General features: G+C 39.7%; 1 protein-coding gene across 4 annotated transcripts in view; it reads left to right on the top strand.

The window, feature by feature from the left end:
* LOC108674175 overlaps window positions 1–12,239 on the top strand; it is a 17,448-nt gene extending 5,209 nt beyond the window's left edge. The window contains exons 1-10 of one of the 4 annotated variants that reach the window (XM_018162086.2): window positions 4,591–4,779; window positions 6,933–7,054; window positions 7,349–7,497; window positions 7,766–7,935; window positions 8,363–8,522; window positions 8,807–8,951; window positions 9,317–9,421; window positions 9,604–9,715; window positions 10,004–10,119; window positions 10,344–12,239. In XM_018162086.2, coding sequence (XP_018017575.1) covers window positions 4,754–4,779; window positions 6,933–7,054; window positions 7,349–7,497; window positions 7,766–7,935; window positions 8,363–8,522; window positions 8,807–8,951; window positions 9,317–9,421; window positions 9,604–9,715; window positions 10,004–10,119; window positions 10,344–11,644 — 2,406 coding nt within the window. In that variant the 5' untranslated portion in view covers window positions 4,591–4,753 and the 3' untranslated portion in view covers window positions 11,645–12,239. Of the gene's footprint in view, window positions 1–4,590; window positions 4,780–5,560; window positions 5,885–6,932; window positions 7,055–7,348; window positions 7,498–7,765; window positions 7,936–8,362; window positions 8,523–8,806; window positions 8,952–9,316; window positions 9,422–9,603; window positions 9,716–10,003; window positions 10,120–10,343 lie in introns of those variants that run through there. The other 3 variants (XM_018162090.2, XM_018162088.2, XM_018162087.2) reach the window with 3 other exon arrangements.
* Window positions 12,240–12,593: the final 354 nt, after the last annotated feature.

Raw genomic sequence — 12,593 nt, 5'->3', positions numbered from 1 at the left:
GCCTCTTGGTTCGCTCCATAAGCCTCTTGGTTCGCTCCATAAGACTCTTGGTTCGCTCCATAAGCCTCTTGGTTCGTTCCACGAGTCTCTTGGTTCGCTCCATAAGCCTCTTGGTTCGCTCCATAAGCCTCTTGGTTCGTTCCACGAGTCTCTTGGTTCGCTCCATAAGCCTCTTGGTTTGCTCCATAAGCCTCTTGGTTCGCTCCATACACCTCTTGGTTCGCTCCATACACCTCATGGTTCGCTCCATACGCCTTTTGATTTACTCCGTACGCCTCTTGGGTCACTCAATATGCCTCTTGCATGGTTCCATATTCATTGTTTTGGTACTATCGCTTGTCGCGTTCATATTGCAACCAGCAAAAAATGATGAAGGCTAGTAAGTAAGAAGATTCAGGTTGATAATCAATTACAAAAGCACCCGAAATTTTCACATGCTCCCGCGAACCGGCATTAATATGAACATGTTAGACCATAAATGGCGTCAAGGACCTCCTGCATTGTCATCACGTCAGCCTGATATCGTAAGCCTGCATGCACGACTCAGCGCTACCGCACCACGTGCTAACGGCGTCATGTGCTATTGTTATTAATGGAATACCCAAAATAACTGCCTCGATTTTATTTATTCAAAGACAATTCTGGCTGTTGTCATTAAAATGTGAGCGTAGCCAACGAGTTCAGAGCTTCTTTACATGGAGATGCAGTTCATGCGCGTATACGTGCAAACCGTGGTGATGTAGTTTGCAGTCCTGACATTTGCTATATTTTTGCACGGGAGTTGGGTGGAATTTATCTAAAATCGTTTAAAACCGTATCTAAATATTATTATTTAGTTCAATTGTAAGTTAAATTTATATTTAGAATATAATAAATTAATTTAGATTACAGCATTCATGAAGCATAATTCGGTCGTGAAATGCCGTGCGTTTAATTCTGTATTGTACAAGGTCGAAATTCACAACAATGAGTTCTACTTGCTCTATTTCAAGATGGGCGTATAGCTTGCATGGGAGCCGCTGTCGTTCCAGTCCCACAACAAAAACTGGGACTGCTAAACTCGTACCCAGAACTTGGTTCGCGTTCACGAGCGCGCGACGATTGACGCGGCGATTCTACTCGCCCTGATAAAACTTGCAGCGGTACAGAACCCTTATCCTTCTAGGTAATATTCTATAGCCTAGAGAATCGGGAAAATCCGGTGAGAATATTACGACCCTGACTTCCAAGGAAAAGTTACGTGGTGTCTTGCACTGACAGTTCGCTGCATCCAGGATCTTGTGATCACGCTTGGCTATTGTGATATAGCATAGTGGAATTTTATTTTAGCTTAATTAACTTCCTTGCTATGATCTTCGAATTTTGAATACAAATTATAGTTGCTACAAATATTTACTATAGCGCGTATGATTGATTCATCTCGAGAATACGTAAGCTAGTCAAACCTTCAGTATGATGAAGCGCATGCCGCCTGTTCGACGCGGATCTTAGATTCCTGTGGAACATGAATGATTAGAACCGTGAATATTTATGTTCTCCCATTTGATGCCTCAACATACAACGCTTGCAACACTTTTACATTTTATTATTGATCTTGTATAATGTCTAGTGCCACTGTGTCCAGTCTTCCAGGACGCATAAATTTAAAAAGCAAAAATTAGCATTGGACATATTAAATTTATTAAAATATGCAAGGCTTTATAAAGGATCACTCGGTTGTCTTAACATCGGAATTTGTTGTCTTTTTCTTACAGTCCACTCTTTTCGCACCCGAATGACGATAGGTAACCTTGAGAAGCTCGATCACGGACAAGCATTACAACGTCCTGCCATGTCGGGTTATTGCAAATTGTAAATAACGGAAATTGATCGTATTGAGGCTTTATTGCTTCAAAATATTTTTACACTGAGTGCAGTAAGAAGTGTTTTACAGAGTGGTTGCTCACGAACTTTTTGCTCACTGATGCTCTTAACCTACATTAAATTCTAATAATTTTGTTAGAATTTTACTCATACTAGTTTATAAATAAGATACCGCTTTATAACGATCATAATCTAATTAGTGCAAATAGTAAATAAATTTAATTGATTTAATGAAGCAAGACTTGATTTGTACGCAATCTATTTTAATTGGACACACAATGCCGTTCTCTATCACTGCTGCTGTCCATTACTTTCCTTAACGCTCCTGTTAAGGGACTAACCTTGTTTGAAATTTTTATTCAAAATATCAGTTATTTAATGTTTACCTTCAAGTCCCCAGCACCAAGTCGATGGGAATGTCCCCAGCCTTCCTTCCTTGTATCTTCAAGTCCCCAGCGGCCACGGTACAGCACATGAGAAATATATTCATGAATCAAACTGAAGGTGCGGGCGCACTAGTGCGACAAAAATAGCTTCATGAATACAGCATCTATAGGCACCTGCATGTAAGAACATCGGAATTGTTGTGGTGTTGTCAGTCCTCGTATCTATCTGTCTACTATCTGATTAATTAATTTCACAAAGCAAGCTTGCTGTTCATTACTCGAGCTAGGAGAAGCACTTTATAATCTATCGATGCATTCCACTTCACTATCAAAGCCTTGCATGCTGCCTCTCCTCTGACGTCTTCAGTGCACAATAAACATTTGTCTTGTGAGCATATATGAAGCATAAACTCGACTTGGTTGCGGATGATCGTTTATAATTTCGAAATAGTTTTCACAGACATGAAAATTTTCAATTAAATAAAGAAGGACTCCCAAGCTTATAGTATGAAAAATAAATTTAAATCGTTTTTACGGGCACTTACGAATGGAATACAGATCTTGCCTTGCATTAAAAACAATTATTAGGGATAAAAAAGCCCAAAGAACATTTCAGCCGACCTAAATAGTTTTATTTGATGATATTAACACATAAATATGAAAAATATTTTACAATTATGATGGTTTTCAACTAACTAAAAATCGTTGAAGAGAACCAGTTACCCGCAGTCGATAAAAAAAACAGTAGAAGAGAGTTCAAAACTCAATGACGTCGGAAAGTTTCGCATCCGAAACTTCGTTCGAATGCAAACATTTTGCATTCGAAACGTCCTTAATATTACTTTATTATACTTGAAATTACTTTTTGAAATTTACTTTTTGATCTACCAACGTCTCCGAAAAATGGCTCAACTCGTTGAAATTTTTAACCTAATGCATTCGCTGATCACTATGCGAACGTGCATAGAAAATCAATCTCTGCAAGCTATTACTAATATGAATGCACATGCTTAAATCTGGAGAGAAGAATTTCTCAATGGAGGAATTGAGAAGAGATTCATCACATATATCTGGACTCTACCCACACTTCAATGACGCACAAAGCTATTTATAGAATCAACAGCTATTTACGGTCCGTGGTAAGGAGATCTTGAACCGTTTTAATTGTACTCGGATGACTATGTGGATGTGTTACCGCCACGCTTCGCTGTGAGACACATTACAATTACAGGGAAATAACGTCTCAAAGTCGTTATTTTGCTGCAAATTAAAAAAAAAATTTCGCTTACCCCATGATCTGCCGCGATGTCGTCGTTGATGTTTCCCACTTTACTTAAATTAATCAATCTGTGGTTTTAACTATTACTTGTTGGATGATATTTTGCAATTAAAGTTTTTCCATAGATTTTTTTTTTTGCATTTTAGTGATCACTGTTCCAGTTTTTACAAGTTTTTTCTACTGCAAAGTAGGTTCAATTGTCCGCTTGATAAAAAATTTCTACTATTTTAAAGCGCTTATTCCTTATAGCCTATCTAGCAAACTTGTTATGTATGATTAGACCTATAAAAAATATCTTAGCTTGCCACTATTATACTATATCTAATTGTTAGGGAAGGTTTAAATAATGTTACATCTCCTTGCATTTATAATTATCCGTAAACCGCCTCAATCCAAGGTTGGAAATCTATCAAAATAACATCTGCTATCACGATGTACACGCAAGACTGCTGTCTCATGAAGAAGAGAAACCAATTACATAAAATTATTGTAATGCACGCAACGCGACCTCCACCTGCTATGTATTTTTTCAAAACGTTCTCACCTTCCTTTGATCCGCACTCTCTGAGTGCAGGAAAAATCCCTGAACTTTTGGACGTCGTTTTCTCACCGTCGCTTGCATAAGAAGTTAATCTTCGGTCCGTGAACGCGTCGCGGCGGCACCAACCATGATGGCTTTTGGGTTTTTTGATGCTGCTGTGTCGATCGTCCTCCTCTACCTACGTCACTGGGCCTGGTTAGGCCAGCCAACGCGCGCATGGGGAACTGCTGACGGAACTACGAGGGAAAATTACCTGATGTGACCCCACGGCTGAGTGCTCTGCACCGGATATGCCGTGCCAGTATAAACACATCATCGCGGGCGTTGCTAAGTTAGTCAGCATTCAGTTCCTGAACTGTCAACATCAGATCTATTCTCAGCCTCACTACTATATAAACAGCCAAAATACTAGATTCACGGGACGTTTGCTCCATCGAAAGTGACTTAGTTAAATAACTATTAAGAAACAATTTAGGAACCAACAAGGTTTTTCTTCCATGGGAAAATATTACTTTCATTAGATAATTGATTACTCTTATTTAATTGAATTAAGATTCGAGAAATGATTTCACTTGCTGTGTCGGTGCTCTGACTGAAATATTGCCCGTTGTCCACTGAGTTGGATCATCAGGTGACACGCTTCATTGATCGACGTCGAGAAAACTACTGAGTGCATTTATTGTGATGACACTCACCGGCTATAACTTTGAGTGAGTGAGTGCTCATAACTTAATTATTATAAATTGACTCTATGATTTTTCTCATGTGAAATTAATCGATGACATTTTTTCAAAAGGAGATAGAATTTCTGCAGGCGTACGTTCATTTATTTCATGTTTACTTTATAGTAGTATTCACACACACTATATTTTATTTTTATTTCGAAAGTTCACAAGTGGAGACATGAGTTTAACTTTTTAATTGGGCGCATTGCATTTACGCTTTGCACTTCTCTGTCTCGCGCATGCAGATGCTGTGGTCTCGAACTGGTAGCTGCTGCGTCGTTTACCTCCTCACACATTCAAGATAAATTCCAATGCATCTCTGCCAATCTTCAATCCTCAGAGCGAATTTAATTCATTTTCTTATAATTAATTGCGCTACTGGTTTTTAGAGGATTAATATTTAAAGAAAAGTACTTAAATATTTGATTCATGGTTTAATAATTTGAAGTGAAGTGCTCCGAACTTGCATATCAGCGCAATAATCAGCCTTCAAGGCCAGTATCCCGATGACTCATTGCAACTCCTGCCATGACAATGCCGCTAAGAATTTTCTCATATCATTCATCGATCCATTTTTTCCTATAAATGCAAATAGAAATACAAGCTAAATTTTAACTGCAACCAAGATCAAATTCAAGCTTCCATAGGATTGTTTCATTGCCAAACTAAATGCTCCACGAGTGCCGTGTTCAGCACCATCACTTGCATCACCCACACCCACCTCCATGTAGGAATCGTTGCACCAGAACTACAGGGAACGGCCCGACATGAGCACCTCAGCCAGTGTGTTGTCTTTAACGTGTAGGAGTGCCGCATTCACTTACCGCACTGCACGATTCTTTATCTTATCTGAACTGCGATAGGTTAATTTTATTCTACTTATTAAAAGGATATTTGTAGCTGGTCATTTCCTTCATTTTGTGAAGTGTGTAACTGATTTTGTCACTTCAGTGCCCTTGATCGTCGCGCGAGTTTTCACAATCGGCAGCAAAACTCAGGTGGCAAGTTTAATTTTATTTAAGCTGTGTTGGCATCAAGTCGTGTCTTAAATTCAACACATTTTTCATCAAAGAGTATCCGGATCGCTGAGGTAATTTTTGTACATGCGTTATTATTCAATCCTTACTAAAAACTATTGAAGCAGAAAGGTCGGTACCAGAGCAGCGTTGAAGTTTCTAGCATTTATTGCAAGCTAAGCGTAGATGAATTGCCAATACACAGGTAGCGAAACTCGTCAAAACTACAAATAAAACAAAAGCGCGTATATTCGCATCGAATGTTCATTATTGTCATGAAAGAAATTCAATACTTCTAATGTACTAACCAGCCACCAACGATCTGCATTATGCGTAGGTATAAAAGTTTGAAATATGTTTGTCGATACATAAGCTTAATCGCACTCATCACATTAATTAATCGCCAACAAGAAGCTCAAAAGTACTTCATATACAAGTTTTTAACGATCAAGGAACGTTTTCCCGGCGGACAAAGTGGCTAAACCGAAAATGAAATTATTTGCACAGCTTCAACTAGGTATAGAACCTGCGAGTCTTGAACACATTTATGATTTATAGCAATAGTATGCTATTTATATTGTTACGCTTTCCCTTCTGATGAAATTACACGCAATAAAATGACTGCTTTTCAGGCTTAAAGTACCAGATGGTTCAATCTACGACGTAAAGTTATTCCAAATTATACTTTTTCATTGTATACTAGAGAACACATGGTTACGTACCAGGAGCTTAATACAAGTAGAGTTCCTACCAGGCTACCTGATAACTATGTAAAACAGTCTAATTATTTTTTTTTTGTTTTCTTTTCACACTGAAACTATTGCTTCCTAGCGAGAACAATGTAGTAGAGCTACACTGCATGTTTTCACTTGAAATCATCTTAATTTGATTAACTTGATGGATTTGGTATGAACGATCGACATACGAAACTTATACACTTCATTATATTATTCTCGCCAATGTCAATTTATTTTTTCCCTCTGTAATTGCCGAAGGAAGAAATGCAGAACTTTAAGCGATGTGTACTTACGATGTATTAATATTATTTCAAGTATTGTTGTTGGAGAATGCAATACAGAACTCATATTTATTTACATTTATTAATGAGCTTATTGTTTACAGCGGCGGTGAGCGGCCACTGGGCTCCCCCTACAGCGGTGGCATGGCGTCGCCTTACTCTGACGTCTCGGTGGGACTGCCCTCGCCCCCCACTGTCGTGTCGGACTACAACCGTCCTTATGACTGTGAGTAACTTCAAGACGTTCCTTGATTTGGTCATTGTAATTGAATAAATGAAGGTTAGCCACTGGGTTTTTTCATTTGAGTCTACAGTAGCCGCCATTTTGGAAGACAATGAGTGCATTTAAAACTGATTAATATCGTATGAGCCGATTTAGGTGAGCGCGTTTATGTGAAAAGGCAAAATTCAAAGAAGAGACGTATAAGTAACTACTATTTATCTCTAGCATCGAAATTTTCCGTATATGTTTCATGAGGCTCTATAACTTTTTGTAAATACACATTCTTCTTCCACGCAGGCGTGAACACGGACGGTCCGCACTTGATCTTAACGGAACAGCCGCAAAGCAAGTTTCGTTTCCGCTACAAGAGCGAAATGGTCGGCACTCACGGCCAGCTTAAAGCTGAAAGAGCTGACAGGAACAAACCCATCTTTCCTACCGTCAAGGTAAGATTTCTCTCTTCTCATTTACCAGATCATTTGACATGACTTTATGGGGCGATTTTACAAAATTCATACAAATATTCTTTCCAGATTATTTACCGTGTATTCGAGCACCGAGTCACTGTTGATTTTTTATATGTATAATTGGAATGTTGTTGAATGTATGTATAATTTGAATTTTAATATTGATGTTAATGAATTTTAATGTTGATGTTCATAAATTTTAATGTTAAATTTGAATTATAATCTTAATTTTATGATCGTGTTACAGCTCGCGAAGTGGAGCGACGGGCCAGCGGTGGTGCGCTTAGCTCTATACACGGGAGAGGACAATCCCAACCAGCGGCGCCGTCACGTGCACGAACTCAGCGGCAAGAACTGCGACAAGGACACGGGCATGTGTGAGGTGGTCGTCGACCACACCACTGACTACACTGCCACGTCAGTTGCGCTCATAGAATTAGTTTGTCCATTTTAATATAAAAGTACCACTGATTACACTGCCACGTCAGTTGCACCCATAGATTAGTTTGTCTATTTTTATATACGTTGAGGGTCATCGGCTTAAAACAGTGTTCATATAAAGTTTGTTCATAGCGCCTTGTGAATTTGATGGAGGAATTTATAAAAGTTTATTAAGTAATAAGCTTGGCCAATGATTTTTAATATGAAAATCGTGCTGTAGTTCCCTCTGCCTGCATTATTAAATCGAGAATGCCTTATCAGTTTTCATCATTTACTAATATTCATATGATGTAAATCTTTTTATGAATAAAATACTCATTTTCCATGTGTTAGTAAATTAATACTAACGAATATGCGATTGCCTACCCATGATTAATCTTTATGCTTGGCTTGGTTTGATTAGATTCCAAAACTTGGGCATCATTCACATCGCAAAGCGAGACGTCAAGGACATCATTCGTCAGCGCAAGAAAGCCGAGCTCATCGAGCACGCGCGGCTACGCAGGCCTCACTGTACGCAGGAGGAGATCAGACAGAGCATCACACCCACGGACCTCAAGAAGGTAGGCTGCTATATACATCGGTTTATGATGTTAAATTGGGGAAGAATTTGAATTGAATCCTCGTCATGATTGCAGTTTGTATATTTGTAGTTGAGGAAATCTGGAAGAGCTCAAATTCTCAAAGCAAATATCACGGGATTGATTTCTTAATTTCGTGCAAGCTTATGATTCAAATCGAAGCATTGATCTTACGAATGATATTAACTTTCGTCATATATAACTCGCACGTTCTTGGAACTTTGATGACACATCGTATTCTTATAACTTCAACATTTCCTAATTAGTTTGACGAAGAAGCTGAAGAGATTGCCAAGGCGATGGACCTGAACAAAGTGGTGCTGCGTTTCCAAGCGTTCCAATACGACACGACGCACGCCTGCTACCGCCCCATCACGCGCGCCGTAGACTCAGAACTTGTCGTTAACCTCAGTGAGTTCTGCAGACATGGCTGCTCTGATGTCATGGTCGTCCATCAACGAGTTTTGGTCATAGCATTTCATTTAATCAATTCCTGAATTGAATAAATTTTTATATAAATAGTTATAATAGTTCCTAGTTGCTCATGCATATTCATTTCAATTATACGGTTAATTTATGTGATCACTTTATTCTTCTTGGGTTATTTAAAATTTTTCCTTCAATTGCAATGATTTAATTCAACAATTCATTCCTGATTATCCTATTTACAGTTGAATTATTGTGTCAATGATGGTGGGTTACTTCATCGTAGTTTTGAGATAATATTATTGACAAGTGTTGCAGGTTTTGACGTTACCGTGTCTGTGGTGTTCCAGAGAACGCTTCTACGGGCGAGCTGAAGATTGTGCGCATATCTCAATGCTCGGCGCCCTGCACTGGGGGCACTGAAGTCTGGATGCTCGTGGAGAAAGTCAAGAAAAGTTAGTATCGAATTAATTTAATAATTCTTCACTAACTAATTAATCAATTCCGTTGAATTTCAAGTGTCACTGGTTTACTCAAAGTCATTGGGATGAATAATTGTAAATAAAATATTTCACCATTGATAATGTGAGATTATCATTTAATGCTTGACTAAAGTAAACATTCGTTTGTGGTGCAGCGAACATCAAGATCCGGTTCTTCGAGTGTGACGCGGACGGCAATGAGGTGTGGTCGGCGTACGGCGAGTTCAGCGAGGCAGACGTGCACCATCAGTACGCCATCATCTTCAGGTGAGAGGCTTCCCTGCACTAAGCTTTAACGGCCAACACGTATTTTACTTTCATGAAAATATCCAGTCGTTATTTTGTAAGTATGTTCAAAACATATTGATATTGCGGCCCGAGTTCAGGACAGAATAATTTTAAATATATATCCCTTACTATTTTACGAAACGATCAGTTATGTAAATTAAAGTTTATTTATACTCTTTACTGTAAGAAAAGAACAGCCGTATTGTGATTGGATGAGCGAGCGTGCAATAATATTTCAATCATTGATCGTGTAACACCGCCTTGCAGGACACCTCCGTACCACTCCACAAACTTGCGCTCTCCAGCGCACGTGAAAATTCAGCTGGAGCGCCCCAACGACAGAGACATCAGCGAGCCCAGAGACTTCACTTACTATCCCAGCAGTGAGTTCATATTCCTCTTTTAGAATTTTTTGAAGATTAGTCCAGCGACTTTGGCAAAATTATTTTGGTAACTATATACGAGATTTTGACATTATTCAAAAGTTTTCTTGTCTTTCAATGCAAAATTTTTTAATTTTGAATACTTAGCGTTAAAGTTAGATTAATAGTATTCTACGTGCTAAACAAAACCAGACTTCTTTTGATATAATAATTACATTTTTCAGACCGCAAGCGGCAAAGTCCGTTCATGGAGTCAGCTCGTCTTGATGAAGACGAGGATTATCCTCAAGGTGGCGGCGATCGCACCAAACGCATGTGTCACGGATCCTACACTGAGCCGCTCGATCTGAGATTCAGTGAGTTCCCTTCGAAGCACGCGAGTAGTGATGACGTATTCAACAAATGTGGTGAGTGTGCACCTAATTTTCTCGCACCTGACCGAGGGTCGTGCAGCCGTGGAAGAGCCCGAGCAAGTTCTGGTAGTGCTCTGCCAAGCCAAAGCTGGGACTCCCAATCTCAGCACAGTAACCTCTTCAGAACAGAGTTTGAAAGATTAGTAGAGCTTAGAGAGCAAAACAAATCCCAGACAAGTATGAATCTGATGCCTAAGTATTCATCCTCCATGCTGGCTTTGTCAGATCACAATAAAAGTGAGGCTATAGGGGCTAGGAGTTCTCACTACTGTGGGGGAAGTGGGTTCCTGTCTCTTCACGAGCCGTCCATCGGTCGCGAACAGTCTTGCTCTCAAGATTCGCTCATAGAATCATTCGCAAGAGACTGTACGACTGAAAGCGGTCATCCGTCAACTTCAATGGTAAAGGCTGAAGACCAATTTCGATCGACATATGTTAGCGCTGCAGACAATACTCATTCACATTCATCACAAGCTGGTCATTCATTCTCGCTATCTCATTCGTTAGGCTCATCTCCAACACCTCAAACTCCTTCACCTGTTTCATCCCCATACCGCAAATTCTCGGTAGATAACGACTTTCGTTTAATGACGGGGCATTCGAAAGCTGCTCGTAGTTCGGTTCCAGAGGCAGCTGGTGATGGCAAAGCAAGCCAAACGCTCGGCATGAGTAGTTTACCTGAATACCCTGGCATTTCATGGCCAAAGCCGGACGAGTGCAGGGCGCTGGAGTATCACAACTACGACAACATTCCCAACGCGACGTCCCTTCCGAACCTCATCCCAGACCAGAGCGGCGGTGCTGGCAGTACACCTCCCACGTACGCCGAGCTGCAACCCGTTCAGCACCATCACCTCCGGCCGCCTCTGCAGCCAATACAAACTACTCCCTCCTTGGACTCCCATGCCAAGTGGGGAGTTGGGGCCTCGCCACCTCCTCATCCTGTTAATTCCCCCAACAGGGATCAGGCGTCCATTGAATATCCCCGACGAAGTTCGGCCCCTAATATAAGCGGTCCGTGCCAGACCCCAACGGTAACCATTACTCCACCAGCGGAATTTTCACCTTTCTCATCTTTTTTCTGGAACACAAATGATGATATTTTGGAGTGACGCTGTCCCAAAGTTTTTCTACTGAAAACTTGGACACAGTGTTTCGTCAAACAAAGATATTACTTAATTATGCGCTTTTCACACTTATGTTCTTCTTATTAGGAGATTATTATCTTTTTCTTATAATTTTTTTCTTGATGTACAAGACTGATCATGGAAATAAATTGCGAGTACATTAAAAATACCAAATGTAGAATCAGCATTTCACTTCGAATGGAGCATGGAAGTTCCTTTTGTACCTTTCTTTATTTTATTCGAAATTTTAAAGATGTTTAAATTTACTGATGACCTATGTATGAGTATGTAGGTAGCATTATTGCACGTTGTTATAAAAACAGGTTATTTATTTCGTCAAATTTTACAGTCTTTTCCTCAGTTTCCCCCGAATTCCTCCGTTAATGCATTTTACAACAATACTAGATCAACAAAAAAAAAAAAAACAACTAATCATAAACCCATAGATTACATGTTTGTAGTAAGACATTACAATAAGATTCAAGATGTAGGAATATCACTCTGGAGCTCCTCAAGCATATTTTGGCAGCGGCATGTTACTGTTCATCCTGCACGTCAAATTTATTTTCGGAATTTTGTAAAAGAAAAATAAATCGAGTTCACTTCACACTCAAACTCCCTTGAATATCCTGCGTTTGTCGTCTGTTGGCGTTTAGTTCATCACAGAATCGGTCCTAGCAGAACCTACCAGCTAATTTTATGCAAACTTCATGCGTCGCGCAGGGACAAGAACTCCGTCGTAGACAACCTGTATAAGGATTTCTGCATAATTTTTTTTCTAAAACTTGGTGGGAGAGAGATTCAATTTGACCCAGCGCGATCGATCTCCAAATCTTAGGATATCGGAAGGACCTATAGGCAGGTGAGTAGACCAAAAACCAACCAAAATTTGTTGGTTTTGTCATCTAGTCGTTGAAGAAGATTTCGGGCAACG

Source organism: Hyalella azteca, unplaced genomic scaffold (assembly GCF_000764305.2).
Source record: "Hyalella azteca isolate HAZT.00-mixed unplaced genomic scaffold, Hazt_2.0.2 contig4392, whole genome shotgun sequence".
In the NCBI taxonomy this organism is placed as follows: Eukaryota; Metazoa; Arthropoda; class Malacostraca; order Amphipoda; family Hyalellidae; genus Hyalella; species Hyalella azteca.
Note: the sequence above shows the minus strand (reverse complement) of the source record. Positions and strands in the feature narration are given on the sequence as shown.